Source organism: Amblyomma maculatum, chromosome 1 (genome assembly GCF_055883805.1).
Source record: "Amblyomma maculatum isolate TAMU_Amacu chromosome 1, ASM5588380v1, whole genome shotgun sequence".
Taxonomy (NCBI): Eukaryota; Metazoa; Arthropoda; class Arachnida; order Ixodida; family Ixodidae; genus Amblyomma; species Amblyomma maculatum.
Window position 1 is genome coordinate 33,210,365 of NC_139344.1, and position 12,748 is coordinate 33,223,112.

The 12,748-nt window shown below is 46.0% G+C and overlaps 1 protein-coding gene across 1 annotated transcript in view; it reads left to right on the top strand.

Moving 5' to 3' along the window:
- The window catches only part of GAPcenA (GTPase activating protein and centrosome-associated), an 83,229-nt gene extending 72,904 nt beyond the window's left edge, over positions 1-10,325 (top strand). Inside the window, exon 23 of the mRNA XM_084587936.1 lies at positions 5,610-10,325. Within this exon, the coding sequence (XP_084444062.1) occupies positions 5,610-5,756 (147 nt within the window). The 3' untranslated portion in view covers positions 5,757-10,325. The remainder of the gene's footprint in view (positions 1-5,609) is intronic.
- Positions 10,326-12,748: the final 2,423 nt, after the last annotated feature.

Genomic DNA, 12,748 nt, shown 5'->3' on the forward strand with positions numbered 1-12,748 from the left:
CGGCGTTCGCCGCGCTCGCACGTTCCACCCCCGCGGTAATTGTGTAACGTACCTCGGCCTGCTCGCGGCATCCCGTGCTGCAAGCGTTGCAAACTCGTGTACTTTCATAGCTAAGGCCGCATATTTTTTTGCGTTCTGCTCAGCAACAAGCCGTTCAAACGATACTGTAGGCACGACAAGGCTTCAGCACGCAGTCGCTGCGCTGTCGGCCGTAATCGAAGACGTCGGGCGGCACCATAATCTATACATCGATCTTTAAACGTGATACAGTGGGCAAATGAATAACTTTGTGAAGCAGACCCGCTCGTACATTTCGCGCACTCGGGCGCCGACGAGTAGCTTCCGTCAACAGACGCCGTCATAACCTCGGTTAACGACGCAAACCGAGGTCGTCAAGCTCGGTTTGCGGTAACCGCGGTTAGTGGTGCAACCATGGTTTGGTCCGCCGTGTAACATAGGATAACCAGGGGTTCGCGGTTACACTAACCGTCGCTGCGCGAACTGGCGAACTCCTCAGGCGTGTGCGAGCGAGGACGGGTTGGCGCGAGTACGCCAGCGAGCGAGCGCGCGGCAACCGGAAGTTCGTCGAAGTGACGTATGTCTGGGCAGAGCTTTGAACTTGCTTGTATCCTTTGTTTTTTTATGGCTCCCTTCGGCGTACGAGTTGAGGGGGAAAATTGGAAGGGTCATTTTTAATCGCCGATATCTCTGGTGTTGCAGAAGCTAGATCGAAAATTTTTGCGGGAGAATGATGGGTGGTTCAATAACTATCAGTGTTATGGCGTTGTTTACCCTTCTTGGTGACCCCTTTCTGGGGACCTTTAACTCTTTTGGGATCGTGAAGGAGAAACGGACAATTTCTGAGGGGTCATGAAAATGTTTTTCAATAACTGAAGTATCTAAACAACCATGGTGTAACATATGCCAAAATGTAACTGTTTAAATTTTCTTTCATCGGTGTAAATAATATTTCATTTAGGGATTACACATCACTCCCGATTTGCGCAGAGCTTTGCAGAGGTTAAAGTATCTTACTGTAATGAAACTGACTCTTTGTTGTTATCCGTTGAGCGCTACTGGTTCATTAGTGGTAGTATTACTGTATATAACAATTTCTGTGGAAAGCTCACTCTTGCATTTTCTGTGCATCACAAGGACTGTGCAGAAAATGATCATTCGGGAGAAATCTGAGAAGAGAAAAGTGCCATGGGTGTTTATCACTTCTGTCTCTGGATAATTGCTATGTGCAAAATGTCGTGATTTTGCAATTTTACCTGCGTACAAAAAATGTCGACCTTGTGTCATTTACAGTATTTGTAGCTTTGAAAAGGGCCTGATGTAATGTTTCTGCAACACTTCTATCGCATCACTCAAACAAGGCAAAGAAATCTAGCAACAGAAGCTTCACAGGACTTGCTGCTAGCTTGTTAACGTGTGCTTTGACACCACAGAAATGTGTGACAAATGAGCAGAAGTTTGAGTATTACCGTTCAGTCAAATTCCCAAGTCATAAAAGACATTGTACTGGTGCAACGAAACTCTGGTGTTATTGGAAAAGAAAACGCACCCCTTGCCAGTTGCTTTTCTTTTTTTTCCCTTGTAATAGTTGTTTTTAATTAGCTCATGCAGCACTCTGTGTAGCAAGTCGCATGCGTTGATGAATCGTCGTGATGAATCATACAGTTTGATGCAGTTTAATGCTCCTTCGTCTCAAAAGTTGTGGTGCTGGTGTGGCCATATTTTATACTCACGAAGGCGGTGAAGGTTTCTGCTTGTTGCACTTAGCCTAAGTAAGATTCAGTTAGTTAAACAAGTTTCAATATCCAGAGAACTTTGTCTTAGCAAGAGTGAGTAATCAGTGAAGGTCAGCTATATGTTTTCATCCTTGAGTCATTTGTGGCGTACTCTTCACAGATGGAAGGCAAAATAGCGCACTTCAAAACACAGACACAGGAAGGGAACGACAACACAGCGCTGACTTCAACTGGTTTTTTATTAGAGAGTGACAATAAAAAACCAGTTGAAGTCAGCGCTGTGTTGTCGTTCCCTTCCTGTGTCTGTGTTTTGAAGTGCGCTATTTTGCTTTCCAAGATGATTTACCAACTAGCCCGTTCTTCCACCCTTGCAAGTCTTCACAGATGGCATTGTTATCTAGGTTTTGGTTCAGATGCCAACGGGCGTGCGCGCTGGTGAAGGTCATGAGTGATTTCACACACGTCACGGTAACTTGCTCCCATTTCATCGTGGCAGGATCGGTTCACCTGCCGCGCCTGGAAGTTCAGAGTTAGCATGGTGGCAACATGCAAGAAATCAATAGTTACAATGTAGAAAGTGACAGTGGTAGTGCTGGCTAATCATTCACGGTCTCAAAACAACCAGGGACTACTATGACCGTGGCTGCTGTGACCCTGCCAAGTCATTGAGTGGTGACGAGTGAAATGAAATGGGAGCACCTGTTATTTCACGCAGGTGCTCACATCCATCAAAATGTAAGGTTTGCAAAGCATAATTGAAGTTTGCATGTCCCTGATTACATTTCCTGGTAAAGTGTTGTCGTTATTTTCTTTTGCCAGCCTAAAATTGAAGCAGTACACTTTGTTTGTCACTCCAGCTGCGCAGAAAGCAGCCATGATGCCAGGATGAATGGCAGATGCACTAATCTAATGGGGACAGCTCTAATGGAAGGCCCATTTTCTTTGCTGGTTCCTGATGTACTGCTTGGCTTTTCCTTTTTTGCCCTTTCCCCTTGCTTTTAGTGCTGGTGATGAACACGTGTACTGACAAAATTGCTGAGAAATTGTGGGTTTTGTTAGAAAGCATTTTGCATTGTCTGCTACGTTGGTGTTGGACACATGTACCAAAAGTAACCGAGCAGCCCCCCAGTTAGCAGAGTGGGAGTGGGGCCGAGCGGCCACCGTCGGTGGCTGCTGCTCTCCGGCTGCGAGCGTAAAGTGGCTGGCCTGAATCTCTAAAACTCTATGTGGCTTCTCTTGCAATTTCTAGTCTTCGATTATGAAGCTTCATTTACTGGGAGGAGAGAAAAATAAAAGAGGAGGAAATATTTCCTGCTGTTTCAAGTGTGGCATTTGCTACACATGTAATCAGGCGATATTACTGATGCGCATTTGCTGTCGCTTGGTCATGCAAAGAAATAATTAATACTTTTCACGATTGTAATGCCAATGTGAACACGGGAAATTTGAGTGAGGAGGTGCAACTGCCTCGAAAATATTTGGCAATAGCGAATGCGTAATGTAAATGCTCGCCAACGTATTATCCCAAAACGAAAACCTCCCTATTACGAAGGATGCCTGAAAAGAAATTGTCTTTCTAGTTGCATTGCATCTCCCACTGAGCTCTACTATCGCTGCAGCCAGGGACTTCAGCAAGGGCGGGACGCCTCAGGTTCCGAACTTGATCTTGCATGGCACTTGAAGGTTGCATCTAACGGTTTATTTACTAGGTACTGATGGCACTATTGTGTCAGCGGTCACTAAACTACCATTCAAGTGGCTAGGTAGTGCCACGTCAGCAAACAAATGCAGGGAAAATAGTTTACAGTGCCAATGCTGTGTGCCCGGTTTTCAGTTCATTTGCAGAGCATATTGCTACAGTAAAATCTCGGTGATACGATTCCGGTTGATACGAATTTCGGGATGATATGAATTCACGGAATTCCTCAGCCAGAGTGCATTGTGTACAATGTGCAAAATTTGGGATGGTCCGAACACTCTTCCACATCACAATGGACGATACGAACACGCGAACTGCGACCGCAGCCTTGAGCACTACGCACCGCCTGCACATCGTTGACTCCGCGATTGCCAGCCGCGCTGTATGTATGCGTCACGGGCAGTTTGCGGTGACACGTGGACCGCACCTCGCAGACATCGCAATTTTCTGTTGGACTCACACCACGAAAAGCTTTCAGCGGCGCGTGGCCCACAAACCACAGATGTCACAACCGCCATAGCTGTCGACGGCGTACGCAGTGGGTGTGCACGGACCGGACGTTGCTGGCTCTGCGATCGTGATCTACCTGCAGTTTGCGGCACCGTGCGGCCCGCATGTCGCCATCTCCAGTCATGCTGTATGCACCGTGAGATGTACATCGCCGGCATCGCAATTGTTTTCCAAGCCGTGAAAGGTTTGCAGCGGCATGCGGCTGTAAGTAGTAGTCGGCAGCGTCCGCACATGGGCCGCACATTGTAGACTTCGCAACCACTGTCGCGATGTACACATTGCGAGCAGTCTGCAGCGCCACGCGGCTGGCATGTCGCCATCTCTTGTCGTGCTGTACGCACCGCAAGAAGTCTGCGGAGGCACACGTCCTGCGTGTCGCCGACGTCGCTATTGCCTGTTGCATTGTGTGCGCCGCGAGTGGCAAGCTGTGACCACGCGACGATAATAAACCTTCTTGAACGTAAACAGATCTGCGCGACTGCCTTTCTCATGCTTCTGCATACTTATTTTCTTTTGTTTTGATGATACGAATGTTCGGATGATGCAAATTTTTTCGCGACCCTGTGAGATCCGTATCACCGAGGTTCTACTGTGTTAGGCTCAGAAGATGGTGTTCCCACGAACAAGCGGCCACGCTTATTTTGAAAATGAATGACGTATTATGTTTGAGGTGGTGAGAGTGGCATTGCTTCACACAGCTTGCTCATGAAATGAAAAGATTGCCCACAGATCAGTGCGAGAGAATAATTACCATCGCAAAAAAGCATTACACACTTTTGTATGTTACCGAATAGCACAAAATACAGTATGCATTATATAGGTGCACTTGAAACAGCTGGAAATATTGGATCATATTTTCTCTCCTCCAGCTAAACGAAGCGTCGCAACAAAGCTGGTCGTGGTCACAACAGAAGACTACGAACTGCCGGAAAAAGCACATCGACTTTCCGAGATCTGTTCTCCACCTTACTTTTCCGACATTCCAAACGAGCAGAAAAGCAAGTATTTGCGAAATCGTTGCTGCTACGGGAGCAACATTCCGATACTAAACGCCCAAGGTGTTCTAATAAGGAGCGCAGCTTCATAGCGCCAGCCAAGAAGGAGCAATGAGCGAATCACGCTATGCGGAGCAGCCTTCCACAGTAGCACAGCGCTCCAAAGGTGCCAAATCGAGTGCCACACACGATACTCACTTTTTATCATCCCACCAAACAGAGAGAGAGCATGCTTACATCAGCCACCTTACACTTGCCGCTGGAGAGCAGCAGCCAGTGACAGCAATCGTAGTGCCGCCACTTGGCCCTGTGCTTGCTCAGCTTTCCGGCAGGGTTGCTGCCCAGTTTCTTTCTTTCGTTAAAGACTGTGCATACAGAATCACTAAAGAATTATGAATCTCATTGGAAAGCATTTTACATGGCCTAGCATTTTTTTAAATATTTATTAATAGCATGTTATCTCTAGACCATCATCTCATAACTAATGCAGCACACCTAGACAACAAGTGCTGGGAAAGCATGATGTTGCACGACGACACATTCAAACTCTTGCATACCCTAGGTGCACTGGAGGTGTATTTTGTGTGTGCATGTTTCCACTCCAAGGCTCACATGCGTAGCTTCCCATGCAATAAGTGCATTTCTGTGCAGGACTTGACCCACCAACTGAGCTGCACGTCAGCCGAGTTGCAGGCATCTAAAAGCACCTGGCTGCATAAGACTCTCTCCTCCATACGCGACGTGGCCCGCAAAGAGCCCTCCTCTTCAGGGCTCGCTAAAGACCCCATTGTGCCCTGATGGGCCCAGCCTCCAGCGGACACTGGGCCAAAACTAGCCGAGGCTGTGCCCTGTCCACCATCATGACAGACAGTTGATAAGACTGTGTGGGGTATTCGCGAGCATGCCAGCCGTGGCCCACACCGCACAGCAACCCCGAAGAGTCGAAGGCCAGGCAGTGTGAAAGATAGTGCTGCCACAGCATACCCTTCAATACATTTTGCGGGAAGGCTCACTGCTGCACTAACAACGGTTTTGTGGTGACCTTACCTCAAGCTGTTACTGCCAAAGGATGCGGCTGTCGGCCACGGCAGCAACTCAATAAGGGGCAGCGAGCAACTGTGACAGATCTGGACGGTGACATTTAAGTGTGCTGTGTCACTAGTCTCTCGATGGTGGTCCAAATGAAGTCGAGAACACAAGCTTAGCTTATGTGATATCGGGCACTTTGACGGCATGTCTCCTTCTGCGGTTACTTGCAATAGTGGGAAGTGCCAGGCAAAGCAAGTGTGGAAGGAATTGCTCATCCCTCTGCAAAGTTCTGGCTAAAGCAGTAGCCTTGGTTATGGTAGGAGCCTGTAAATGTCGTGCAAGACTTTTACGACTTGCTTAATGCAAGGTGGAGAGTATGCAGCCTGCAGATCTGAAGTGGTAGTCTGCTTGCTATTGGCAGTCCGATTGTTCCTGCAACTCCAGTGATGCGTACCAAGCATGGCTACTCCGTTCTTTGTCCCTGTGAACTACTAGTCTCACCGATGTGACATTCCATTAGCTGCAACAGCTGTGTCTTGTTAAGCTTTCAGCATAACAGCAGCCCAAGTTAGGCACCGGTTCAACAATGCAACATTCCTATGTCACATGATGCTTTGTCTGCATTGGTTCTGTGACCTCATGGCTTTTAGCTACTTGAACAATGCCCGGTGTTAGAAATGGCACATTTTTATGTTGTGGTGAAGTGACCAAGCTGTGTAAATTAGAGGCCTTCAGGTGTGATGGTCACAATAGATGTTAGGAGTTACGCACAAAATCTTAGTATCTTAAATGTAACTGCAGTGTTCCTGAAACTTCATACTTTTTCAAACCTCATACTTTTTCGACCAAAATACATGTGCAATGTCTCCTGGTTTAGGAAGACTAGCACCTAGCGTTTGGCAGCAGTTTGACGTTAACGCTTTGCAAGGACATCTGATGTACCAGCTGTCAATCGTTTTCTGCTTAGAAGGTCTGCCAGCATCGCAAACATGCATCAACCTTTTTTGTCATGAAAATGTCGATGCAAGCTGCATTGCAAAGAGTTCAACTGAAAGTGTGTCATGTGTCAGTTTTACTGTATTTTTAACAATTAATTGCTGCTGCCGCTTTTTTAATTGTACCGTCTGTTGCAGAAGTTTGCAACCCAACGCGCCGGTAGGAGGAGCAGTATTGCTCCCGAGAGGCGGCGCTGCGCCCGCCGGCGCTGCCTGGTGACGCAGCTATAAAGAGTGAGGAGGCTTGTTCTCTTCCCCTCATCCCTCGGCTGAGAGCAAAGATGTGCGATATCAATCGCGAGATGAAGGGAAGAGAACAAGCCTCCTCACTCTTTATAGCTGCGTCACCAGGCAGCGCCGGCAGGCAGCGCCGCCTCTCAGAAGCGATACTGCTGCTCCGCCTGGCGCGTTGGGCTGCAAACGTCTGCAACAGACAGTACACCAGCAATTGACACACCAGGCAATAAAAGCCCCACGCTTCAAGTATGCAGTAGTGTGTGCTGAAACAAGTAACCCCTGCTCCGACATTCAAGGACTATGGTGTGAGCAATGAATGCACAGTCCCCATTGTTCGCCAATAGTTTGTCTGCACTAGAAGTTGCATAATTATGCGTATTCTGCTGAGAAATATTACATTGCAAATTTTGTGCTCTGGATTATGGATGTCATACAGGGTGTGAAATTTAACACGCATTGTGTTGTATTTGGCTGCTATCAAATGCCATGCTGTACAAACTAATACAAAGCAACAGTGCATGTTTTCAGGAAGTGTGAAGGTTTCATTTTTAGTTGTTTTTGCATCCTCCGTTTTATCCGTGCAGTGGGTATTTTATTTTTTGAATGTGGGTAGGCAAGCACATTTGTGTTCATTTGCATCTAGCAATCAGATATATTGCAATATTCCCTGCTGGATTTCAATAATCTTTTTACATGGGCAGTGAGCATGGAATTCAGTGGTTTTTAAGTCAGTCTCTTTTTACTAGTTTGTGTAGTGTAGGTATGTGATATCTTTATGTATAATCTTGTATACTCTGTGCTCTGGAGAGAATTTTCACTGGCTGCCCTCCTTTTTTGTGCAGCTTTTTATTTGAGTTTTGTTCGTGGTTGCCTCGCTTAGATTCTGTACTTATTTTGGCAAACAGGGCAATAACATAGGCTTTTATGTTTTCTGTTGCCTAAAATCGCAATTTCTTTTACAACATATGTCTTCTGTGTCATAACTCGCTAATATTCAGCACAGTTATTTCAGTTTATAACTGTGTAAATAAGCTTTGGTTCAAGTACTAGAGATGCATGTACATGTAACTTTCCTATGTATTCAGTGTTCATATGACAGTCTTGTCACTTATATTGTTTCACTCATAGCTGCCTGTATGCATAATGAAGGGAGCAAATGATTGTGAAAGGGTGTGCACAGTGTGTATGTGTGCATGTGATGAAAAAGACTGCAGATATCTTTTTGTCATAGAAAGAAAGTGCTCAGGTAATCTGAAAATTTGGAAGCTGCCACCAGGCACAGTTTATGGGCAGCTTTCATGGGGATGGTTTAATGCATACCAAATAAGCCTTCACTCTGGTATGCTGCCTTTATCCCTGGTAATTTTTTCAGTTATTTTGCAGTGAAAAACTCTTGATAGGAATTAACATATGGCTAATGACATTTTTTAATGTAAGTTCATCACTGTTTTGTTCCCGTTCAATGCCAAGGCAGTACAGGTTTGCAGATAATTAATGCTATACACTCTCCAGAACTTTCTTGTGACATGAGCCATCGAAGCTGCTGTGAGAAAACATAAGAATGCTCACACAATGTGTGAGATGTTCACGTGTAGGATTTGAGCTCTGTGCTAGCACAAAAAGAAAGATGTGCTTCATGTGGAGATAAAACTCCAAATGCAATCAGTTTTTTAAAAGGTAGGCAGATGCTTCAACACTGTGAACTTTGCCTGCGTGCGAAATGTTGTTGAATGGGCGTGTGAGCTGATAATCAAGGCTCTAGCAATTTTCAAAGACCAGCGGCTACTGCTAGCTCCTCCAGTCAACGTTGGATGAAGTTTCCTGTCAAGGCCAATGCAGCAGTGCATGAAACTGCAGCCTTTTTCGGGAACGCATTGTGTTTAAATTGTTACGCCACTTAATATAAATATATCCATCTAGCTCCCTAATTTTTCTCATAACCTTGGAAAGCAAAGGGCATGCTATGGGCACAAGTTTAACTGGCTGCTTGGCTCCTGAGGGCATGAGAACAGTACGCTTAACTGCAGACAATTCTTGCTTCGTAACATGGCCATGGCTTCCACTTCACTGAAACAAGTGGCAAAAAGCAACGAGCAAGGCTGCTTTTTTTTTTTTTTAATGGCTTTTTTTTTATGATTCAAAGGTCAAAATTTGACTACCGGGGGCTAACAGATTGCTATGTGCAAGCTTCTCTTTCTGCTCTTCTTTTTCACCACACTGATTGCATCTAGCTCTAGTCTGCCTAAATCAGTCCTGCTTTATAAAGGTAACATGCAGCGTACAGTTGGTCAATATATGCTGCTGAGTGGAAAGATGACGTGGAGTTTGCAGCACTGCTTTACAGAGAATTGTTCACTGCTCGAGGCTAACCAGGAGAGTGGCACCTTTGTTGCAGCCGATTTCTATCAGGTATTTCTGTGAATTTCATTACCATCTGGCTTACTTTTTAACCTAGCTACAGGTAACACCATAAGTATTTACAAGTACTGGTACAGGAAATTTGACAAATACCTCAATCTTCCGATAAAATACTAGGGTTAGGGGTGCCTCAGTGCTAGCGCTGCTGCACTTGCTGATAAGTGTACCTGTCGTGTCCAGTGTTTATAGATAAACATTGCCTCTTATAACATGTGGGTATGTCGACATAATTTGCCGTTCCGTGCTATCGCGATGAAAGTGACATTTTCAGCTCTGTTGGCCTAGAAGCCACTGACATTGAGGCACCCTAACAAGCACTGCCATGGCTCCTGCAGTGTGCGGGGAGCTTCAAAATAAATGCGCCAAGTTTGGTTTGTGAATGGGCGGGTGCGTCATGTAAATAACTTGTAGAATGTGTGCCAGTGCTAAGGAGAACGCATAATGCTCGGATGATGGATCTTACATCAATTTAGCTTGGTTGGCTGTGTGTGGGGCTTTGCTTGCTTCCTCCAGCTTGCTGCTGCTGGGCTTTTTCCATTCTTAGATATGTAAGCCAGCTGTCAGCAACGCCGCTGAGCCACAGCTGTGCTAGAGAATGAATATGTAAGAGGAGTTGAATATGCTGAAGAAATGTTTCTGTTCTTTGCCTGTAAATAAAAAGCGAGAAATATATGAAGCCAAATCTCTATACTGGTGTACTGCTAATTTACAGAAACGTTTTTTAGATCACATGTGCATAACCTAGTACAAAGCAATCTGCAAGTCTCGATGAAACATTCAAATTGACTAAGAGTGAGAAAAGAAAAATTTAGAAGGTGCTGTTTGGCAATGGCAAATTCTTATTTGTGGCTGGCTTAGCTCAAGTGCATACTTGCGAACAAGACGAAATGACTAAATGAACATGGTGTAGCCCAAATGAAACATTTCCATAGAAGCCACGTTTCTTGTGATTTCCCTCCCCCTCCCGTTGTTTTTAAAGGCACCGCCTTAATTTGCGCCAATAATTTTTTTTTCATACACGAATGGTTACCAAAAATTAGTGCCGCTTTTTGTTTGCCTTAACACCCCTCCCCCTCTAATTTCAGTTCCTGGGGAAGCTCTGGGTTAGCTGTTGCTGCTTGATTGGTCAACCAGCAGCCATGCATGGTGGGCTTGGTAGATAACTATCATTTTACATCATTGATGCTGAAAGGCGCGGTCACCACACCATTTTTAAAAAGTCTAGAGCCTAGGGATTGCTGCGATAAAAGCAGTACAGAGGTGATCCTGCAGTATTTGGCGAAGTCCTGTGCATTGTCGAGTGAAGAAACAAAAATATTCATTTCCAAGAGATTCATACAATTTACAGCAGTGGGCATGCATTACGACTCGTACGGTGTAACTCTGAAGTAAACCCCTAGTAAAATCAAATTGGTTTGCAAGAAACTAAGTGTGCAGTACGTGGACTGCATCATAAGGGAGGAAGATGGGAGTGAAAGGATGTGCGCCATAATGGAGTGCTCCGGGCCACTCGGGGATCTTCACGTGCACCGACATATCGCACAGCACACGGATGCTTTTCCGTTTCACCTCCAAAAACATGCGGTCGCCGAGGTCGAATTCAGTTCATTAGCCGCTCGAGTGTCTTATTGAACCACTGAGCTGGTGAAGGTGGGCTCCAAATTTTTCATGAAAACTGGATCAGAACATGGAAAGTATGTGTGCAGCGAGGTGATTTACGTGCTAAAGTTGTGGAAGGCTGGCTTTGTGTGGAACAACTTGCAAGGCTCGTGACTGCTCGCAGCAAAAATGGGTACGTAGCATCTATTATCGTAACACGCTGTTAATGAAGAACATTATAAAACAGTTGCAGGTACCTTTTTATATAATGAAACCTTTATCAGGTTTAGCTGGCGACAGTTGTGGCAACCCTGTATTGCGAAGCCGTCATAATGTTGGGCAGTTCGGAACTGAAAGCACACAAATGTTTCTGACGTATCGGCGTATCTCACACCTGAGACTCGATTTTACAACGCCGTCCAGCTGTGCAATAAATAAATGAATTGTTGAAGACCTTGAACAGGGTGATACGTCGTCAAAAGTCAATGGAACGTTCTGCAATCAGTCGTGAGGCGTGTCAGCACACGTACGAGCGTCGAAGCGAGCTTCGTTGTCGTCGTCTTTCCTGCCCGTCACGCACGTTGAACATGCTTGTCGTCGTTCTCTTCAGCAACAGGCGCTGAACATATCAGAGCCCAATACCTGTTTTACAACTTTCCCCGGGCGAAAAGACTCCATCTTGGCGGCTCATGGCGATGTGACGATGGCCGGATCGTAGTAAGGTTTCAGGCGGTTACTGTGTACTATTTCACGATTTCAGCGACGATGGTCAGTGGATGGCGTAAGGGGTTCGATGAGGTAGTTGACGGGGGATGTTTGCTTGACAATATGGTAGGGGCCCTGATACTTGCTCAGAAGTTTGGATGAAAGGCCGGGACTGGAGGAAGGCACCCATAGCCAGACCAAAGAGAGTGTACGGTAAGTAGGAAGAAGTGCAGATTGATCTCGGGTGGTTTTCTGCTGTTGCTGGGCGTGAGAAGTGAAGGACCGGGCAAGCTGGCGGCATTCTTCGGCATAAGTTGCAGCTTGTGAAACAGTCGTGAATTCGGAAGAATCCGGTCGTTAAGGGAGAATGGTGTCCATGGTACAAGAGGGCTCACGACCGTACAGGAGGAAGTAGGGCGAAAAACCGGTGGTTGCTTGTATGGCAGAGTTATAAGCGAATGTGACGAATGGAATAACGCGGTCCCAGTTGGAGTGGTCGGAAGCGACATACATTGCTAGCATGTCTCCCATGGTGCGGTTAAAATGCTCAACCATTCCATTTGTTTGCGGATGGTACGCGGAGGTGGCGCGGTGAACGATTTTGCATTCTCTAAGAACAGCTTCGACAACTTCAGAAAGGAAAGCGGTACCTCTGTCACTCAGCAATTCTTTGGGAGCCCCGTGGCGAAGAATTATGTGATGGAGGATGAAGGAGGCAATGTCTTGGGCTTAGCAGATGTTAAAGGCGCCGTTTCGGCATAGCGTGCGAGATGATCGATTGCAACGATGATCCAGCAATTGCCTGTT